The sequence below is a fragment of the Lemur catta genome, chromosome 8 (genome assembly GCF_020740605.2).
Source record: "Lemur catta isolate mLemCat1 chromosome 8, mLemCat1.pri, whole genome shotgun sequence".
Lineage (NCBI taxonomy): Eukaryota > Metazoa > Chordata > Mammalia > Primates > Lemuridae > Lemur > Lemur catta.
Genome location: NC_059135.1, coordinates 93,245,412 through 93,267,696, shown reverse-complemented (window position 1 = coordinate 93,267,696; position 22,285 = coordinate 93,245,412). Strand labels below are relative to the sequence as shown.

At 52.7% G+C, this 22,285-nt stretch overlaps 1 protein-coding gene and 1 long non-coding RNA gene across 2 annotated transcripts; both read left to right on the top strand.

The window, feature by feature from the left end:
• The first annotated feature begins 4,669 nt into the window (after positions 1-4,669).
• TMEM185B (transmembrane protein 185B) lies at positions 4,670-7,451 on the top strand. The gene has a single exon (XM_045559169.1). It carries the CDS (start codon positions 5,117-5,119, stop codon positions 6,167-6,169), a length of 1,053 nt encoding a protein of 350 aa, XP_045415125.1. The 5' UTR covers positions 4,670-5,116; the 3' UTR covers positions 6,170-7,451.
• A 6,674-nt stretch (positions 7,452-14,125) lies between these two features.
• Positions 14,126-15,497, top strand: LOC123643578. Its single transcript, XR_006736839.1, has 3 exons — positions 14,126-14,225; positions 14,773-14,937; positions 15,395-15,497. It is a non-coding gene; the product is annotated as an uncharacterized LOC123643578 (long non-coding RNA).
• The last annotated feature ends 6,788 nt before the right edge of the window (positions 15,498-22,285 follow it).

Here is a 22,285-nt window from a genome sequence, read left to right as displayed (position 1 = left end):
CGAGATGATGCAGTGCTTTGGACACTGAGCCCAGTACAAGCACAAGAAGCTGTTGTGCTCTGGGAGGTCCTCACGTGAGCCCAGGGACACTTCCCTGCAACCCCGAGACCTGTTGGCTTTAGACAAGCTAACTTGTCTCATGAAGTTGACTGTTCTCTGCTGCTCAGGCCGGGTGGTGGGGGAGGATGCCACATCAGCTCCAACCTGCCTGCCTGCCTGTGCTTTCCCAGATTCATTTACCGCGTACAGGCCCACGCTGGAAGCTGCAGGTACAGAGATGTGATACGGGTCCCTGCCCTTGGGAATGTCACAGTGGGCTGGCACAGCCAGATGAGCAAACAGCATGACAATACTCCATGGTACTTGAGAGAGGGGACATCCAATCTTCTGCTGAGAGATGGTTAACAACAGTACCACTGGGACAGGTAACAGAGCACATTCTACATTCTCACACATTGTTTGTTATGCCCTCACAGTTTGGGGACATTATCTCTATTTCACAGATGGGGCCACAGGCTCCAGCTTGGGTTTGTACCTGGGCCTGGGGGACTCCGGAGTCCATGCCCACAGGGGCACTGCCTCACTGAGTGTGTGTGAGTACGCTGGCAATGAGGGAGCCAGGGGGACGGAGGAGGCTGTCGTGAGTAGAGGTGAGCGTGCATTCCATCCACAGACAGCGCCGAGAGGTAATGGCGGGCACTAAGGCCGACACAAGGGCCAGGTGGGCTGTGGCTTCCTTGTGAAGAAACTGACGTGAGCAAATCTGCAAACCAGTATGAAAGGGAAAACCTCCCTGGGCTTCCAATACAGGTCATCCCCCTGCCCCAGGCCGCCCCCTCAGAGAACATTCAGCAAGGGATCCTGTCTCCTGTGGCCAGGGCACCAGGGGGGAATCCTGACTCCTGCCAGGTCCCAGCTGCTCTGAGTGGGACCACACCTAGGTGTCACCAAGGGTGACCTAGGAACCCAGCACTGTCCCCCTGCTCTGCATGTGGAGGGCACCAACAAAGGCTCTCTCTCCCTGCAGAGCCAGGCTGTCTCCTCGCAGGGTGGCAGAGCTGAGCTGGGCTGGGCCACTGGTACTGAGCAGAAGTCTAAGGACTTTGCAGATGGAATTAAGGTTACTAACAGGCTGACCTTAAAATAGAGAAATGATCCTGGGTTCGCTGGGTGGGTCCAATGTAATCACGTGAGCCCCTAAAAACAGGAAGGCGGAGAGATGCAGCAGGAAAGAGACTGCACTCGACCCACGTGGGTGGCTTTGAAGGGTCCCACTCGCCAGAAAACACAGGGAGCCAGGAATGAATCCCAGCTGACAGCAGGCAAGGAAGCAGGGACCTCAGTCCTACCACTCCATGGAACTGAATTCTGCCAACACAGAACCTGGAAGCAGGTTCACCACGGGAGCGCCAACACCTAGAGTTTGTCCCATGAGACTCAGGCAGAGAACCAGCCGAGCCCTGCCATGCCCAGGCTTCTGACCCACAGAAACGGAGACAGTAAGAGGGCGTTGTTTTAGACCACTAAGTCTGGGGCAATTTGTAACCACAGTAATTGGAAACTAATAACTCATCCGTGAGCTATCTAAAGAAAGATCACCAGGCCAGGGAGTGGACAGCACAGAGCCTGGGATGCTGGCAGTGAGAAGACATGGGTCCCGCTGTTGGCTTCACCTTGCCCACAGGAGCAAGGGTAGGACAGGAGCATCACAGTCATGAGTAGGGGTCAACTCATTCATTCATTCACTCACTCATTCAACCAGCATTTCTCAAACATCTGCTATGACATAAGTACTAGCTGAGTGTCTGGAATTCAAGTCTCAAAACGGACATATGGCCCAACAGATCCAGCCCAGTGATGAGGCCTGTGATGGGAACAAAGCCCCCGATGCTGTGAGAGGTCAGGGAAGGGTCACTGGTCCACCAGGGGTCAAGAAGTTTCTCAGGGATCGAAGCCTTGTCTTGGGTCTTGGTGGTCCAGGAAGGAAAGAGAGGCTACGTGGGGGTGGGCCACCCCAAGGAGAGAAGAGCAAGGCCATGGAATGGGGAGGTCATGCATGACACATTTAGGGGAACAGCAGCAGACTGGCCAGGCCAGCACGCAGACCCCAGGAAAGGGCCTGGGCCAGCAGGAGGGTCTCAGGGGTCACACAGGGAAGCTGGCCTGAGGATGCCAAGCAGGGAGAGACTGTGGGCTGGGGACACATCTCAGGACTTCCCCACCCTTCAGGACACTGGCTCTCAGACCGTGCCAGCCCTGTCCTCGGGGCCTGCACTCCCCAAACCCACACACACTCTGACTTGGAAAGGCAGACTGTCCTGGCAGCCTGGAGTGCCATGCACCCACAATAAATGAATGAATTTACACTTTGGTTTGCGTACAGCCTCTCGGGTGGCTGTGCCTTCCAGCACCTGACACATAGCAAACAATCCATGTTAACTTTACAGGCAAATAAAAAGACAAGGGCAGGTCCTGAGAGACTGGCCACATTAGGGAAGGAAGTAGAGGAGGAGTGTCCCGTGTACAAAACAGGGAGCGGGGGGTTGTGTCCAGGCCTGCAGGCCCAGGGAAACCAGCTGGGGACAGACAGCAGATAGCATCCCACACTCTGTGGCTTTGGCACAGGCCTGGAAGCCAGCTTTGTCCTGCCTGGACAGGAGGGGCACCACTGCACTGTGAAAGGACACCTCAAGACCCCCTTCATGGATGGAGAGAACCACGCCCTTGTCCCAAACAAGGAGCTCTAGAGATGAGGAAGCACACTCCAAACTCCTCTCTTTGCCACAGAGCTGGCAGCAGAGGCTCGGAGGTCATTTAGCTATGGAGGAGAGTGGGGAGGGTTTCTGACTGTTCTAACAGGGTCCAGAGGACCTGGCTCTGCCACCACGTCTCTGGGGGCTGCCAGCAGGCCCCTCCCCTCCACGGGCTCTACTTTGTTCAGTGTGGTGATATTAACCACTCACATTTCTCTAAATGCAAGGTGCAAAGATCCATGTATTGATTCATTTAATTCTCAAAACAATCCTATGTGCTTTTATTAGCCCATTTCACAGACGAAGAAGTTGCACTGGCCTGGGGGGTTTTCCATTTTTTAAAACTTTGTTTTAGCTGACAAATGTTTCTTAAAAGAAAATAGTACAACAAAGACCAATATACAAAACAGAGTAGAGCAACGGCTGTAGGAGGAGGGGCTATGGGAGAAAGGCTAGAGCCCCACTTAGCTAAGGCTCTCCCCACAGCAACTCCAAGGGGCTCTTCAGAAACAAAAAACCCTAAAGACACATCTAGGAAATCATCATTCGGGGTTGATCCTAAGGACTGATGAACTCACTCAGCTAGAAGTCCCTCCCCAGGGCCACCCGATCGCCTCTGGCTGAGGGGAAGTTGTGAGGAGATCTTTGATGGCTGGGACTGTCTACCCCATACATGCTTCATGTACACCCTGTTGATGCCACCATGTCTGGGAAAGCCAGCTCCTGCGTCTGGACTGTGGCCCCCCCTTTCCTCCAGATGGGCAGGAGCTGTGAGGGTGCAGGAGGGCCAATGGCTTCCCTTCAGAAGCACTTTCTTGTCACCCATGAAGACCCTGGCAGCTGAAGCTTTCCTCTGATAGCCTCTCCCTATGTGATGTGTGACAGCATCCTACACCCACTTCAGGGAACCGGACTGGGTGAGAGGTGGGGGCTGACAGGCAGGAAGGAGAAGCACCCTGCTGAGCAGGGGGATGCGGGGAAGAAAGGTCTGCCAGCTGGAGAGGGACAGAAAGGGGTGCTCCAAATCACAGACCTGCTGCAGCCTTGCTGGCCCTCAGAGACCTCCCAGGCCAGGCCCCAACTTCACAGACCAGGAAACTGAGGCCCAGAGAGAAAGAGGTGAATTTGTCTAGGTTTCTCACTTGGTGGGTGGCGGGGACTTGGACTGGAACCCAAATTTCTTGACCTCTGGTCCAGTGCCCTTTTCCTACCATTGTTCTTTGAGAATAAGACTGAGATAGGGCCAAATAAATAAAAATAAGGTAGAGACTTAAAGTCGGAAGACCTGTATCTGAGTCCCAATTCTGCCCACTTCCTGCCGGATAACCTGGGCAGGAAGCACCCCCTCTCTGGGTCTAGTTTCCTCACCTACTTCGCCTCCGCAGCACCTGCCTTCCAGAGAGGCAGGTGTAAGACCACCGCTGCCGCCTAGGCACTCTGCACAGCCATTTCGCAAACAGCCGCCGAACTGTCCTCTGTCCTTGCCCCCACCCTACCCCGTCACTGACTCCACACGCGGGCCTCCCTCCTCGGGCCGGGGACAAACCCGCCGCCCCACTCGCACGCGCACGTACACACACACACCCGCGCGGGCCACACAGGTCTGCACAGATGCACATCCGCCTGGGCATTCATACAGTTAGCGGCACCGACTCCCTCGCTCACAAACCCCTCGCTCACACTCGCCCGGCACCCGCCTCTGCTCGTGCACACGCCGTTCCCCAGTCCCCGCGCCGGGCGGTGGAGCCGCACCGCGGCAGCCCGGGCCACCGGACAGGTTCCCGGAAAGCCGCGGCGAGCAGGGCCCAGGCAGGGCCGGGACGGAGCGGCGGCCCCACCCCACCGAGGCCCCGCCCCTTCTGGCCGAGGCCCCGCCCCTCCCGGGCCCCGCCCCGGCCGGCCGGGAGGATGTGAGCTCACTCCCGCCTCCATGTTCTCGGCGCCGCCTGGAAGCATCCGCCCGAGGTCGCGGCCCGCTCGCAGCCAACGGGCCGGTGGGGAGTCGGCGGCGCCCCAGGCTCTTTCCCGGCGCCGCACGCAGGAGGTGCCTCCCTGATGGGCGCGGCATGAGGGTGGGCGGCGCGGGGCCCCAGCCGGGCGGTGGCGGGGCCGAGGCAGCGCCCCTCTCGTAGACGCCGCGCCGCCCCGGGCCCGCGCACGCCGCTCCCCGGCGCGCTTCCGGCCGGGCCACGTGACCGCGCGCGCACGTGTTCCGTCCCTTCCGCGCCGGGCTCCGAGCCTCCTCCCGGCCGCCCCCGGCAGATGTCCCCCTAGAGCCGGCGCAGGCCGGGCCGGGCAGCGGCGGAGACTGGGCGCCGAGCGGCCGGTGGAGCAGGCCCGGCTGGCGGGCGGCGGCCTCCGCCATGAACCCCAGAGGCCTGTTCCAGGACTTCAACCCCAGTAAGTTCCTCATCTACACCTGCCTGCTGCTCTTCTCGGTGCTGCTGCCCCTGCGGCTGGACGGCATCCTCCAGTGGAGCTACTGGGCCGTCTTTGCCCCCATATGGCTCTGGAAGCTCCTGGTCATCGCGGGCGCCTCCGTGGGCGCGGGCGTTTGGGCCCGCAACCCTCGCTACCGCACCGAGGGGGAGGCCTGCGTGGAGTTCAAAGCCATGCTGATCGCCGTCGGCATCCACCTGCTGCTGCTCATGTTCGAAGTCCTGGTCTGCGACAGGGTGGAGAGGGGGACCCACTTCTGGCTGCTGGTCTTCATGCCACTCTTCTTCGTGTCACCCGTGTCCGTGGCCGCCTGCGTCTGGGGCTTCCGACACGACAGGTCATTGGAGCTGGAGATCTTGTGTTCGGTCAACATCCTGCAGTTCATCTTCATCGCCCTGAGGCTGGACAGGATTATTCACTGGCCGTGGCTGGTGGTGTTCGTGCCCCTGTGGATCCTCATGTCGTTCCTTTGCCTGGTTGTCCTCTATTACATCGTCTGGTCCCTGCTATTTCTGCGGTCCCTAGATGTGGTTGCAGAACAGCGAAGAACACACGTGACCATGGCCATCAGCTGGATAATGATTGTCGTGCCCTTGCTCACTTTTGAGGTCCTGCTGGTTCACAGATTGGATGGCCACAACACATTCTCGTACATCTCCGTGTTTGTCCCCCTTTGGCTTTCGTTAATAACTTTAATGGCCACAACTTTTAGGCGAAAGGGGGGCAACCATTGGTGGTTTGGTATTCGCAGAGATTTCTGTCAGTTTCTGCTTGAAATTTTCCCATTTTTAAGAGAATACGGGAACATTTCATATGATCTCCACCATGAAGATAGTGAAGATGCTGAAGAAACATCTGCTCCAGAAGCTCCGAAAATTGGTCCAATGTTTGGGAAGAAGGCCAGGGTAGTGGTGACCCAGAGCCCTGGAAAATATGTTCCCCCACCCCCCAAGTTAAATATTGATATGCCAGATTAAACTCCTCTTCCAGAGTCGCCGCCAACACACACAAACTCCACCTCGCTTTGCCTCTTTGCTCATCCATCCCAAACCTGGAACTGGAAATGTGCTCCAAGCACCTCATCTCCTGCCTTGTTTGAAATTGATGCCTGTCAGTGACTCATTAGTATGCACCATAGATATAGGAAGTTATTTTAATACGTGGTTGTGTGTGGTGTGTAGGTGTGTGAGGGAACTTGGCGTTCCAGGTTGATGCTTTCAGATCTAGCTGGGGGCAGTAAGTTGAATTGTTTTAGTAGGTCCTCAAAAGGAATAACTACACAGCTGTTTAAGTGCTACTATACCTATCAAAAGTGTTGTTTAAAAAAGTATTTTTATACACTGCTAGTCTAAAATTGCATTTCATATTGTAACTGTTTGACATACAGCAATTGTAAAGAATTCTTTCCTGCCACTTGTTTATATACCGCATAGTTGTTATTTTTAGTGTTCCTACTGTTAAAATAGTTTTTCTTTGGGCTTTGCTGATACTGGTCTTTAAAATTCTAATAGGTGAATTTTTCTAATGGAGTGAATCCATGCATATATAGTATTTATATGAATATTTTAGCAGTGTGATATGTTGATTTCTAGTTCTCTGTAGTATAATGTATTATGTTAAAGTATTTTTTTAGTTTATATGCGAAGATATATGTCTGTTGCAGATGTCCTTAAAGACTGCATAAAATAGTAATATGTACACAGTAACATGATCCTGTCAGCATACTAGGTGTGAATACAGGGTTTGAGAATCCAGGAATCTTATTATTCAGGTGTTAGATAATGAGGTCTGTGCCATCGTAAGGTCTCTCATAATACTTGTTAGAGGAGCCACCACCTTTTGGGAACAAATAACCTGCTCCAGTGTTGTACTAGGTCATAAAGTGACACAGTTATTTAGCATGTTGAATTTTTTCATGCAGGTAGTAACATTTCTTCAGAAACAACCAAAATAAGCAACAAGTGGTTTGTCCATTTTTAAGAATCTTAGAATATTGGTTAGCCATAATATGAAGCATTACTTGTCATTGGAAAGCTGGAGAGAGTGGCCTTAACCAAAAGTGGCCAGCAGGATCAGGTTTCGTTTTTGAAGTCCAGACTTTTTGCTCTGTCAGCAGCAGGTTGATAGACAAGTACAGTGTTTCTTTAGGTTCTGGTAGTATACCAGGGAATCAGTAGGACAAAAGCCAGGTCCTACAAGAGTGATGTTCTTCTGACCAAGAATAAATAAATACTTCCAAAAGGAGGTTAAAATAAAAAAGGAGTATTGACATTATTACTGTGGAGAAGATGCCAGGGAATTCACTTTTATTATTAGCAACTTAGGAAAATGATCTGAACTGGGCTTCATACCCTTTGCCCTGGCCATGAGGCAAACCTGTTCAGTTTGGAGAGAAAGAAAAAGGTAATCCCAAATTCACCATTTTTGTCCTGTTTAGAACATGTTAAAATAGCATACTCAATACACGTGCTAGCAGCAAAAGCTAGCCCTGGGTACCTGAGGGCGCCACAGCTCAGTTTAGTCCGCGGGGACTGAGCTGAACTCTATTTCACACGCACACGCTGGCCGCCCTGAGCAGCAGCAGATGTAACATTTTATAAACTAGGATTCATTCATTCATTTTCTCAACAAATATTTACTGAGGACCCTCCCTGAGCCAGGCACGGTGGGAGGCAGCAGGGATACAGTGGAGAGTGGTTCAGATGTGGCCCCGGCCCACTGGAGGACACCTGACAGTGACAAGTGTGAGCACCTCCCCAGGAGTCTGAGAAGACAGTACTCCTCAGCGTACCTGCCCAGAGCAGCTTCTGCAAAACTCACAGAAGGATGCTGCCAGCCTCAGGGGTCCTAGAACTCCAGGCCTATCTTTGTTTTCAGGAGCCCAGTGCCCTGCCATCTGCTCTCCACTCCCAAAGAGTATCTCAAAGAGACTCTTTGACATGGGCTCAAAGACACGGGCTTACCCTTCAGTGAGATCAAGGGGCGCAGGAGCAGGCAGCGTCGGAGGAATTGGGAAGCAGCTTTGGGGGTGCAGGTGGATCACTGGTCCCTCCTGGCTGCAGTTTCAGGCTATGGTGCAATCGTCCAAGCCTGATGGGTCCCTCACAGCCACCCAGCCCGTCTCATTTGGCCCCGAAGGTGTCTGGTGTGGGAGAGCTGATGCCTGAAAGCTAACAAGCTTTCTCCCCCAGGTAGGCCAGCCCGTCTGGCCTCTCTCCTGCCTCAAGACCATTCGGTAAAAACAGGAGTGACAGGTTGTAAGATGTTTGGTCTGTGACGTTGATACCACCTCAGTTATGCCTGGGGGTTTACCTACTTGCCATGCAGCTCAGTGACTATCCATGATGTTTAGCACATGTCAAATCTTGTAACTCTAGTTTCTCCTGTGAAATAATGTTATCAGTCAGCTTGTGCTGCGAAACTGTCTCAAAAATCTCAGTGGCCTACAACTGTAGATTCTTTCTCAGGTCTACATGTTGGCTTCTGGGTAATGCTCCAGGCCGGGGTCCAGTCCATTTCTGCTGTGTTACATGTCCCATGTTCTGGGTCCGTGGCTGAAGGAGCAGCACTCCCTGGACCATGTTCTTTCTTGTGGCAGAAGCACAAGAGGCCTCACCAAACCCTGCAAGCACAAATACAGCCCCTGCTCACGTTCTGTTGGCCAAAGCGCGTGGCCATGCCTGGCCTCTGTGGGGCGAGGCAGTATGTGCCCAAGGAACAATGGCAGTCTGCACAGGGGCTGTCAGCCCTTGAATTTAAAATGTTACAAGATCATTCTAAAGGAATTACAAAATTTGTGGTGGATCATGAGTGATTTTCCCATTTTATAAACATTCTTTAATTTTAAAAAGTTATTTCCATTAGGCGGAATCTGATGGGGAGCTGAGGTGCGATGAGGAAGAGCCTGCATTCAGGACCCTCGGTGGACAGCGGCGAGGCCCTGCAGGCTGCGTGTGCAGGACGGCGGGAGGGAAGAGCTGCAGTCCCAGGGCTTTTGCAGAGGCCTGGTGGGGCACTTTGGAAAGGCCTTGCCTGGGCGCAGAGAGACCAGCTGGATGGGAGGCGCTGGGTACAAGGAAGCCAGCCCTCTCTAGGGCTCTGACCCAGCAAAGGACTCTGTTGGGACACAGGTAGCCCCAGATGGACAGGAGGCTGGCATCCAGTTCGGCCCACACACAGGGATCCGGGAAGTCTTGCTGCTGCAAACCCAGTCAAGGCTGTTCCTCAGGGACCACTTGGTGAGGTTGCTGGAGTTGCTGCCACCACCACTGGCCCCATGACACTGCCACCAACAGGAGGCCACTAATGTCATCCCTGCTGCCATGAGTAATTCCTCTTTCCTTGAGCTCTGCCACAAGCTCAAGATTGAAGTAGCAGGAGGGAGGATATGATTGGGCAAGTCTTGGGTATGCATCCATTCTGCAGCTTCCAGAACATGAAGGGAATGGTCATCTGGCTCCTTTACTCTAGAAGGAGGCAGGACTCTGCCAAAACTCACTCAATAGAGGATTGCCCAAAAAGGAAGGGTGTTCAGATGCTGGGTAACCAAAGATGACAACCAAAGTCCACTACACCACACTTGGCTGTCTGATGCACACCCTTCCTCCCATGCGTACACCTCGGAAATATCTCCCACCTAATACAACTGTGCCTAGTAACAAAACAGTGGCTCATCCCTTCCCTAAGAGAAAAGAGGCCATCAGAGCACTTCATCAATTACTCCTTCCAGCTCTTCGTCTAGGGTATTTGGAGGTTTCTCTTCCTCTAGTCTTGTCCTGATCCTCTGGATATTCTAGAGTGTATGGATTAAAGTCAGCTGCCACACTGTGCCCTCCAAAGTGCGGTCCAAGGATCCCCAGGGCTCCATGAGGTTTCCCTTTCTCAACTACACATTTAGGGCAGGGAGTGGAGAGGCTGATTTTCTTCATCCAAGATGCTGTACTGCAACAGACTGAATGTGGACGCAGATACAACGCAGCTCCTGCAAACCAGACTGTAAAGGTCTGCAGGAATGCAAAAGCAATGCCACTCTTCTACGGATTTTTATTTTGGAAAATATGGTTGTTTTTCACTTTAAAAAGTTAACATGTAATGGATTTAAAATGTTTTAAAATGAGTGAATAAATATTTTTCAAAGTTATTGGCTTTAATTTCTACTGTGCTAAATGTTAATATAACCATAAACAAAACTCATTGGGGTCCTCAATCGTTTTTAAGAGTGTAAAGGGGCAGGGCCCAGTGGCTCACACCTGTAATCCCAGCATTTTCAGAGGCTGAGGATTGAGCCCAGGAGTTTGGGACCAGCCTGGGCAACATGGCAAGACCCCGTCTCTACCAAAAAAAAAAAAAATTAGCCAGCATGGTGGCACACACCTGTGGTGCCCCCTACTTGGGAGGCTGAGGCAGGGAGATCATTTGAACCCAGAAGTTCAAGGCTGCAGTGAGCTATGATAGCACCATTGCACTCCAACCTGGGTGACAGAGCAAAACTCTGTCTTAAAAAAAAAAGAAAAAGGAAAAAAAATGTAGAGGGATCCTGTGACCAAAAAATTTGAGAACTGCTATTCTCTATTGTTGTGGGGGAAAGAGAGAAGAAGAGAAATAAAAGTTGGGAGAATGTAGTAAAACCTGGGCCAGGCATTGTGGCAAGTGCCTGCAGTCCCAGCTACTTGGGAGGCTGAGGCAGGAAGATCGCTTGAGCCCAGGAGTTTGAGGCTATGGTGAGCTATGATAATGCCACTGCACTCTAGCCTGGGTGACAGAGTGAGACCCTGTCTCTAAATAATTTTTTTTAAATAATCTTTTTTAAAATAAAAAATAATTTTTTAATTAATTTTAAAAATCTGTAAAAAAAAAAAAAAAACAACTCTATGACATAGCAGGGAGGAAAAATGGAGACAACTGTCCTTGTTTCCAAAACATCCCAGGATGGCTTCTCTCCTCTAGGGGTCTGCTTTGTCCTAGCTGGGCCACTTACCCCACAGGGAGTCTCACTCCAGAGGGGCCTGAGCCCTCTGCTGGTCCTGCCGGTCCTGCTGCGTGGCCCGTTCCATCCCACCCGGACACGGAGCTGCCGCTCCCCCTCGCCGGCCTGCCGAAGCGCAGGGCAGGTTCTCGTGTTTGCTGGGGCAGTTGATCCTGACTAACAAAGGGAAATAGGGACGGACAGTCACACGTGAAGCTCACAGGCCACTTTCTGTCCGTTTTCAGGATGTCCTGTTTGTTAAACAGCGTCACTGTGGCAGGAAGAGTGGAAGTGGGTTTTGAAACCGTTCACCGCAGCAGCTCCGAGCTCTCTCCCTCCCCTCTCGGGCTCCGTCCCCGTGTGCTGTCACACACCTGTGCGGCGTGGCCACGCCTTGGCCCTCAAAGCCAGGGCCGCATGCTTCCATGAGGAGCATCGGCAACACTCTGGCCCAGGGGCTTGGACCACACGTGGCGTCGCATCTCTCATCCCCCACCTCCAGCCCTCGCGGGTCCCCTCACAGCCCTGCCACAGGCCTGCCCTCCTGCACACCCAGCTGCCCTCCTTCCCCTCTGCACACCAAGGCCCTTCTGCTCTGGCCTCTTCTTGCCCTGAGCAGCTCTCTACAGTTGACATACAACATTCATGGCGGAAGGTCCAACCCCACTCCCACTCTCCAGCGCGTGACGGGACTCCCCGGTAGGGGCCCTGCTGTCTTGAACATCACTTAAGTCCTCTTTCTCCACTCAAGGCCTGCCTTGCCCTTCTCGGTTCCAGCCCTGCTCAGCCTCCCACCCAGTCCTTGTGCCCTGCCCGGCTCTTATCCCCTTGGACGTGTCCCCTGAACCTGGACTCCCTGCTGACCCTGACGACCAGGCTGGACTCTGCATCCTGTGACCCACAGGGGCTCTGAAAATGTCAGCCACATTCCAAGAGTTGGGGGATCAGGGATGAGCCCCCCTAGACCCAAGCTCCAGCCTTGGGAGGCCAGAGAGGGCAGAGGCACCGAGTCTGGGACAGTCCCTGATTGGCCACCATCCTCCCAAGAAGCCTCAGGCAGAAGGCACGCGTAGAAGGAGGGCCTTGCCAGGGATGTCCCTGAGGCCCTGTTCGGGGCCCTCAGCAGCTGAGAAGCGGGCATTTCAGAGCAGGCCGTGTGGGCGCGCAGTGCTCCACCGCAGGCCGTGGGCGGGAGGGCCCCCGAAAGGAAGACAGTGCAGGCGCCACCCTCAGGAGGACCATGCCCCACACCCGCAGGTCCAGCAACAGCCGGCCAGCTGCCAAAAAGACATTGGATTAATCTGCTCGGGCTGCTATAACAAGACACCACAGGCTGCATGGCTTAAACCAGTGGTCCCCAATCTTTTTGGCACCAGGGACCAGTTTCAAGGAAGACAATTTTTCCGTGGACCATGGTGGGGACGGGGTGGGGGAGGAGGCAGAGCCCAGGTGGTGATGCGAGCCGTGGGGAGCGGCTGTGAATACAGACGAAGCTTCGCTCACCCGCCGGCCTGCCGCTCCCCTCCTGCTGTGCGACCCAGTTTCTAACAGGCCACAGACCAGTACCAGTACTGGGCCCAGGAGTTGGGGACCGCAAGCTTAAACAACATACATTTACTCCTGGGAGTCAGAGACCAGGGTGCCAGCATGGTAGTGTTCCGCTGTGGGCCCCGCGCCTCACTGGCAGACAGCTGCCTTCTCGCTGTGCCCTCCATGGCAGGCGGAGAATGGGAACACGCTCTCTGGGGTCTCTTTGCAAAGGGGGCACTAAACCTACCACCTCCCAAAGGCCCCACCTCCTCCCAATACCATCACATTGGGGGTCATGGCTTCTACATATCAATTTGGGGGGACACAATTCAGTCCACAGCACACACTAAGCACAAAAGTCCCAAACGCAGTGACTAAGAGTGACAGTCACTGAGCTCACATCTCCCGAGTGCCTCATGCGCACCAGGTGTGGTGGGCCCACGGTGAATGAGACGTGGCTGTCGGCACCCTTGGGCAATTGCCCGTCAGCCCCACAGCACCCAGGCCTGCGAAAGCATCAGTGGGGACGTCTTTGGCCATCATTAATAGTGACTGAAACAACAAGGGATGTTACCAGAAATCCACAGTCAGATTTTGTTACAAGAAATCCAATGAACAGGGTCCTGTGTTCAGCATTCATCAGGGAAGGCCGGTCTCCCCACTTTCCACCGTGCCATCGTCCTCCTCAACTGTTGGTGATGTCTGCGCCAGGGGCACCAGCCGCCAGACACCGCTGCAGGTGTCCCCTGCAGACAGGGGTGGCCGGTGGAGAGGAGCAGTAGTTTCCGTGTGTCTCTTTTAATCAGGAAGGAAAACCCTTCTCAGAGCCCCTGGGACTGTTCCCTTATTCCCACAGGGCGGGGGCAGGGTACAGGCTGCAGCGGGCAAAGGGGGATACAGCTGTCACCAGGGCGTGGCCTGCGGGGACCTCCAGCCCCACGGGGGGAGGATGGCTCGCTGAGCAAGCCTGGCAGGAGGGGTGCTGCCTGCAGGGGCCTATGGCCTTCCAGGTCCTTCCACAGGGAGGGAGCAGGACATGGGAGGGAGGGAGTAGGTGTCTGCTCATGACTGGCCAAGGAGGTGAGTGGTGACTTTTAACACCCAGAAGGCCATAGAAATTGTCAAAGGATTTAAGCAGATTTATGTTCTGAAAAACTATTCTGCCATAGCAAAAAAAAATTGGAAAGGACCTAAATGCTCAAGAATTGGAATTAGTTAAATATATTACACATACATATGCTGGAATATTATGCAGTCTTTCAAAAAGATGTTTTACAAAGAATTTTCAGAGTCCAAGAAAACCTCAATATTGTACTAAGTCAGGGGCAAGGAGGGAAATGCATGATGAAAACGTGGTGTTAAGATAAGTGTAGGAAATGAAGAAACACTTGGTTCCGTTAAAAAAAAAAAAAAGACATCCATAGGAAAAAGTCTGGAAGAAAATAAACCAAACCAGCACCAGTGCTTTATCTTTGTTTCCACTTTTCTGCATTTAAGCATTTTTCCACAGGAACAATCTAACTTTCCCATTCAGGAAGGTGAGTAATTTCCACTTTTGACAAAGCCTGGTTGCTGCGGGGACAGAGAGCGAGGACAGGAAGGCCTGCGGGCTTGTGTCAGGCAGAGCGGGTGAGAGTTGGGGACGGGCCAGGGTAGGAAGAATGAAGAATTTAGGGCAAACTGAGCTTGAGATGTGACCCTGAGCCAAGGGGCGACAATTCAGGGACACCTCCTGGGGAGAAGGGTCTTTCCGCGGGGACCACCTGCAGAGGGGGTGGAGGGCACGGCCCCTGCCCAGGCCCCAGCCCCTGGGTCCCTTGCTCAGGCTTCCCCTTGTGCTCTTGGCCTGCCTCCCTGTCCTCTGACCTGCTCCCTGAGGGACCCTGAGGGACCCTGGGGCACCTGCACTGTGCCTAACAGCCAGCCCTGGTGCAGGCCCCATTCAGGGCTGAAAGAGGGACCCCGCCGGGCCCCATCTCTTCCAGTGTGGCCTCCGTCACCTGGAGCCCCAGCCCACCCTGAGCAGCCCAGATCCCCACAGGGCCTGCTGGCATCGGGCCCACCCCCAAAAAGACTGCTCCCCAGGTCCCCGGTGGCGAAGTGGTCGTGATGGTTAGCAGCACTTTCCGGGGGTGGGACAATTCTCTGGTGCAGACTGGCTGTTCCCCTCCATGCACAACGGCACTCTGAAGTCCCGAAGGTGCGAAGGTGTGCTGTCAGAACCCACCTGCGCCACCTGAGAGCCGGAGGGTAAGCGCACCTTGGCAGCAAAGGCCTGGGAAAAAGACCTCTGGTCGGGGGGCTGGGACCTGAGTTTATGTACCCCCAGGGGAGCCGTGTGACTCAGGACAGCCCACTAACCTCTCTCAGGATCAACTGTGGGGGTCCACTTTGTGAAATCACCCGGGGTGGCCACCACCGTGGGCAGTGATGGCCTGAGACGCAGAGGAGCCAGCCCGGCTCTGTGTTTGAGGGGGCTGGCATACCCGGGGGGTTTCCCACCAAGCAGCCCAGCCAGCCCTGTGGGTGTCCCCTGCAGCCACGCCGGCCCCTGGCCATGGCCGGTCCGGCCTTCCGTCACCCCTGCGCTGGCTGCAGCACCGAGGGGCCTTCTCCTTCTGGCTGCCCCCCCCATCTCCTCCCCCGCCCGAGTGTCCGCTGGGCCCTGCTCGTTCACAGCAAAACCCCGCCCTGCCGGGCCCAGTAGGTGAGCAACAGACGACTCTTGAGCAAGAGAAGGAAGCTCTGGGCATGGGCCCTCATCGTGCCTCCCCCGTGACTCACCGACAGACACCTCCGAACACGGCTGCCAGGACAAGGGACGCAGGCACAGGCCAAAGGTAGCTCAGCCAAGGATGTAAGTGAGCTAGTTTCCTGTGGTGGCCGTAACAAAGCACCCTGAACCGGGTGGCTTCCAGCCTCCCGCTGTTGCAGGCTAGAAGTCTCAAACCAAGGTGTCGGCAGGGCCGCGCTGCCCCTGCAGGCCCTGGGGGAGGATCCTTCCTCGCCTCTGTCCCAGCCCCTGGTGGCTGCCGGCCATCCTCGGCATTCCCCATCTCTGCCTCCATGACATGGCCTTCCGCCCTGTGTCCACAGCTGTGTCCGAACCACCCTCTCCTTCCTTCCATACAGACACCAGTCCCTGGATTAGGGCCAGACTAATCCAGCAGGACCTCGTTGTAACTAGATCACGTCAGCAAAGACCCCATTTCCAAATAAGGTCACAATCGCAAGCACCAGGGGTTTGGACTTGGACACAGCTTTTGAGGGGACACGATTCAACCCCAACAAGAAGGGTCACAGGGCAGCTGAACCTAGAACCCGCCTACCCGGGCCCCAGCCCTGAATCCCGAGCAGCAGGGTTCCTGCCAGTCTGGGAGACTTTCCCAATTCCTGCAACAGCCGCCCCCTCCGCAGCCGTCGGGGAGCCTCCCTCTCCCCTCCGCACTGCTGTCCTAGACGTCGGGGTGGCACGACCAGGGTCCTTCTGCTACCAAGAACCCCTCACGGCAGCGTCTGCCCACAGCGGACTGAGGAGGGCGCCTGCCTGGCAGAGGGACGCACAGCTGGCCGGGAAACACCTTGCAGACGTGGGCGATGGCCGCGGCTCGTCCCCAGAAGCTCGGGAAGCCCCAGAGCGCAGAGGCGCATGGCACACGTCCCCCGCACCACTCGGTGCCCGTGACGGCCGGGCTTGGTGGGCAGACAGGGAAGCCCCCTTGCTCTCCCTCCGTGGGAGGCTCACGGGCCTCACCCCTTTGCCAACACTGGCAGCTTTCAGAATCTGGCCCCGCCTCAGAGGACCGGGCCAGCCTGCAGCCCTCACCCTAGCCCACCTCTCTGCTGGGTCCTGCTGGGGGTCTACGGCTGACGGGTGACGTTCACTCTTTTCCTCCGAGTCGTAGCTGCAGCACCACCTCCTCCAGGGGGCTCTCCTTGACACCCCCTCTCTCCTGGGTGTGAGCAAGGGGCCCTGGCTTCCACCTCCCAGCCCTGACCCTGCTGCCTTGGCACAACCTGTGTCCACGTCTGGCTCCTTCACTGGACTGTGACCTCCTCGAGGGCTGGCTGCAGCCGCTTGTCCCGGGTCACTGACGGGCCTGGCATGTTGCAAGTGTGAGAAAGAACAGACACATGAAGGAGCATGTCTGAGCCGGTTCCTGGACTGTCCCGGGGGTTAAAGAGTGAGATGCTGGAAGGGGGAGAAGGGAGGTCACAGAGAGCGAGGGTGGCGAGAGGTGCCCAGAAGCCCCTTGGCAGGGAAGTTGGGCAGGGCAGCGACAGGGAGTGGCAGCGACTGGGAGTGGCAGTGGGAAGGCACAGGGGCCGCGGGAGGACACAGGCAAAGGCCGGCCAGAGCCACAGCCCTGCACAGTGCACGTACATGCGCTGGGCACCACCAGGGACCTCGCCCCGTGTTTAGCGCTGGGGTCAGAGGGCACAGCTGCAGCAGGCATGGTTCTGCCCCCAAAGCTCACTGCTTCCTCCCTCAAGAGGCCAGCCAGAAACGGCAAGTTCTAGCCCACATCCACACCAGCAGAACAACACCCAGTGCCTTCTCAGCGTGGCCTGGACCTTTTGTCTTCCGGATAGCGTGGCTCTGCCAGAGGGACCAGACCCTTTCGGCCGGAGGGAGCTGCGGTTGGGGCCACGGCCCTCTGACCAGCCTGGCCCAGCCAGTGCAGCCCACGCTTCCTGAGTGCCCCAGCCACATGGTCTAGGGGCTCTGAGACTCCCCCCAGCGGAGGGTCCTGGCAGCCCTCCCCCCTCTAGAACAGACACAGGTTGTCACCTTGCAGGCCTTGCACCTCCGTTTCCCAGCAGCCCTCTCTTCCCAGCAGCACCACGGGATGGGTCAACAGCGTGCTGTGACCTGCCTAGACCCAGTGCAGGGGTGTGGGGACCTGGGCCAACCCAGCAGCCCTCCCCACCCCCAAGGGGACCTAGTGCACCCTCTTCTGGCTCAGAGACCAGCCTGCTGTGTTTGTACGTGGCAGGTTGGGCCCAGGTCAAAGGCACAGGCAGAGCGTGGGACAGTGCTGACCCCCGGACCCTGAAGAGGAAGGAGAGGCCGCATCTGCCCGACACACACGCAGACGGGAAGTCCTGCGGGCTGCGAGCTCCCCTCCTGCCAGGGCTTTGCCAGGTGGGAACCTGCGGCCTTGGGGCCACATGCGGCCTTCTGGATCCTTGAATGCAGCCTTTTGACTGAATCCTAATTTTATAGAACAAACCCTTTTAATAAACGGATTCTCTCGTTCTACAGATGAGAGAAATAGGACTGCTCAGAGCCACTCAGCCCTGTGCGGGGCCCAGGTCCTTACTGATCTGGGACGCGCCAGCCAGGAGGGCGTCCAATCACCATCGCGGCCGATCCCCACGGCGCCCCACAAGTCCTCTTTCCGAAACGCTCCTCACGCTTCACCCTAATCGCTGTGCAATTTCCGACTTCCCCCAAAGTCACCGGGAAGGCAGGGACTGCTGCTCTGGAAAGATTGGTTATCGGGTGGAAATTCATTTCTTTTTCTGAGTGAGTTCAGAAAGGACTTGAAGTTTTTGCCAGAATAGTTTCTGCCCCTCCCTTTCTAACTGTGATTTCTCTGTGTATGGATTTTTTTGGCTTGGAGATTTTTAATACAATCTCAAGTGCTTCCATTAAATTGAAAGCAATCTTCTTCAGTTAGTATTCCCTTGGTTTCTTTTCCCCACCCCCTGAGAGTTTTCAAATAAGTATTTAACTCAGGCCCATTGACTCATTTCTTTACAACTGCTTTTGGTTCGTCTTCCAGGAAGTCTCTCCATGGTACATCCAATCCCAGGTTCCCACCTCCTGACCTTTCTTTTCAGGCCCTAAATTTGCATACTCTTCCTCCATCCCTTGGCTCCTTCTGAGAGCAGCGCCATGCTTCCCTGAAGATGGAAACTGGCCTTCAAAGCATTTTCTAATGTTGTCTACACTTGCTCTTTCTTTTGGTGGATTTTGAAGGCTATTTTGGTTGCAGCTATTTGAAATGTGATTTTTTTTTTTTTTTTTTAATACAGAGTCTTGCTCTGGTTCCCTGGGTAGAGCGCAATGGTGTCACTGTAGCTCACAGCAACCTCAAACTCCTAGGCTCAAGTAATCCTCCTGCCTCAGCCTCCCAAGTAGTTGGGACTGCAGGCACGCACCACCATGCCCAGCTAATTTTTCTATTTTCAGGAGAGGCAGGGTCTTCAGGTCTCAGTCTTGCTCAGGCTGGTCTTGAACTCCTGAGCTCAAGTGATCCTCCCTCCTCAGCCTCCCAGAGAGCTAGGATTATAGGCGTGAGCCACTGCGCCCGGCTGAAATGGGATGTTTTCACCCATCTTCTTGATCTTTCTGGTAAGGTGTTTGTCTCCAGTGTTTGTGTTTCTTTTTGTAATGATAAGAAAGTTGTTATCTTATGTCACTATGGACCCCAGATGGACTGACCTCCCAGTCCACTGGCTCAGCAGCCCAGTGACATCCTCAGGCACCACCTGTGTGCTGCCTTCCCATTGGCGTCACCCTCAGTCCAGTCACAAGACAGCTCCGCAGGTCCAGATGCCTGGACCAGAGAAGCAGGAGAGGACGTATCTCCTCCGCTGGCTCCCGCCAGGAACGAAGAGACTTTGCCCAGAAGCCCTTCAACAGCTTTCTCCTCCCATCGCACTGGCTTGGACTGGGTTACCTACCACAGTGTGTGTGTGGCAGAATATATATAACATAAAACTTACCGTCTTAACCACTTTTAAGTGCATAACTCAGTGGCATTGTTATATTCAGGCTGTTGTGCAACCATCAACACTATCCACTTCCAAAACCCTTTCATCACCCCAGACGGAAATTCTGCAGCCATCAAGCAATAACCTCCCATTCCCTTAGTCCCCCAGCCCTGGTCACACCTCCAGTAACCTCTATTCCACTGTCCCCCTCTGTGAATTTGACTATTCTAGATATTTCAGATAAGTGGACTCATACTCTTTGGGTCTGGCTTATTTCACTCAGCATAATGTCAGGATGAATACGTGTCGCAGCATGGATCTGTCGAATGAATATACCATGTTTGCTTCTCTCTCCATCTGCTGATGGGTATTTGGGAGTTTCCACCTTTTGGTTATTGTGAATAATGTTGCAATAAACACTAATATGCAAGTGTATATTAGAGTCTTTGTTTTAAATTCTTTTGGGTATATACCTAAGAGGGAAATCGCTGGGTCAAATGGAAATTCTATGTTTAGCTTTTTAAGGAACTGCCAAACTGTTTCCCACAGTGGCTGCACCATTTAAAATTTCTACCAGTAGTGTAGGAGGATTCCATTTTCTCCACATCCTCATCAACATTTATTTTCCTTTTTAAAATTTATAGCTATTCTAGTAGATAAGCAGTGGTATCTCACTGTGGTTTTGATTTGTATTATCCTAAGGATGCTGACTATCTTTTTATGTGCTTATTGGCTATTTGCATATCTTCTTTGGACAAATGTCTCTTCCAGAAATTAGGTTGTTTATTTTTTGCTGTGTTTTAGTTCTTCATACATTCTGGATATTAATCCCTTATTGGATATATAACTTGCAGATATTTTATCCCAATCTGTACTTTGTCTTTTAACTTTCTTGATAATGTCTTTTCATGCACAAAAGTTTTTAAATTTGATGAAGTCCAACTTATCTTTTTTTCTTTTGTTGCCTGTGCTCTTGGTGTGGTATGTAAGAATCCATTGCCAACTCCAAGGACATGATTTATCCTTACGCTTTCTTCTGGGAGTTTTATGGTTTAGTTCTTATATTTAGGTTGTTGATCCATTTTGAGTTAATTTTTGTGAATGGTGGAGGGGAGGGTCTAACTTCATTCTTTTGCAAGTGGAAATCCAGTTGTCATAGTACCATTTGTTAAAGAAACTATTCTTTCTCCATTGAGTGGTCTTGGCACTCTTGTCAAAAATCAAATGGCCATAGATACATAGGCATATTTCTGGATTCTCAATTCAATTCCATTGGTCTCCATGTCTACCCTTATGCCAGTACTAACCTATTTTGATGACTAAAGCTTTGTACTAAGTTTTTAAATTGGGAAGTGTGAGCCCTATGATTTTGTGCTTCTTTTTCAAGATTGTTTTGGTTATTTGGAATGCCTTGCAGATTTTTATAAATTTGAGAATCAGTTTTTCCATTTCTGCAAAAATACTATTGGAATCTGATAGGGATTGCATTGAATTTGTAGATAGCATTGGAGAGTACTGACAACAACATTAAACCTTCCTACCTATGAACATGGTATGTATTAGTATTTCCACTTCTTTAATTTCTTTCAGCAATTTTTTAGTTTTACTGTGTAGGTTTTCATCTTCTTCGTAAAATTTATTTCCAGGTATGTTATTCTTTTAGATGCTACAGTAAATGGAATTGTTTTTTAAATTTACTTTTCAGACTGTTCATTGCAGATATGTAGAATCACAGCTTATTTTTGTGTGTTGATCTTGTACCATGCTTTGAAGAATTCATTTATTAGCTCTAGTAGTTTCTTATAGATTCTTTGGGATTTTCTATATATGGGATCATGTCATCTGCAAATAGAGTTTTAATTCTTCCTCTCCAATTTGGATGCCCTTCATTTCTTCTTCTTATCTAATTGCTCTAGCTAGGCCTTCGAGCACATTGTGGAGTAGCAGCGGTAAAGTGGGCACTTTTGTCTCGAGCACATTGTGGAGTAGCAGCGGTAAAGTGGGCACTTTTGTCTTGTCCCTGATCTCAGGGGAAATCTTTCAATCTTTCACCATGGAGTATGGTGTTAGCTGTGGGTATTTCATATATGGGGGGGGGGTGTTTTTTTGGTTTTTTTTTTTTTGTTTTTTTTTTTTTGACAGAGTCTTGTCTCACTCTCTTGCCTGGGCTAGAGTGCTGTGGTGTCAGCCTAGCTCACAGCAACCTCAAACTCCTGGGCTCAAGCAATCCTCCTGCTTCAGCCTCCTGAGTAGCTTGGACTACAGGCATGCACCACCATGCCTGGCTAATTTTTTCTATACATATTTTTAGTTGTCCATATAATTTCTATTTTTTTTACTAAAGATGGGGTCTCACTGTTGCTCAGGCTGGTCTTGAACTCCTGAGCTCAAACACTTCACGTGCCTTGGCCTCCTAGAGTGCTAGGATTACAGGCGTGAGCCACTGTGTCCGGCCTCATATATGGTTTTTATCATGTTGAGGAAGTTCCCTTATATTCCTGGTTTTCTGAGTGTTTTTATCATAAAAGGGTGTTAGCTTTTGTCAAATAAATGCCTTTTCTATGTTAATTGAGATGTCCTGTAGGTTTTAAAAATTCAATTAATGTGATCTATTACATGGATTAATTTTCTGATGTTGAACCACCCTTGCATTCCTGGAATAAATTCCACTTGGCCATTGTTTATGGCCATTAAAAGGATCACTGTTTGTGATCCTTTTAATATGCTGTTAAATTTAGTTTGCCAGTATTTCTATGAGGATTTTTGCATCTATATTCTTAGGGAATATTGGCCCCTAATTTTCTTTTCTTGTGATATCTTTTTCTGACTTTGGTATCATGGCAATGTTAGCCTCACAGAATGAGTTAGGATATGT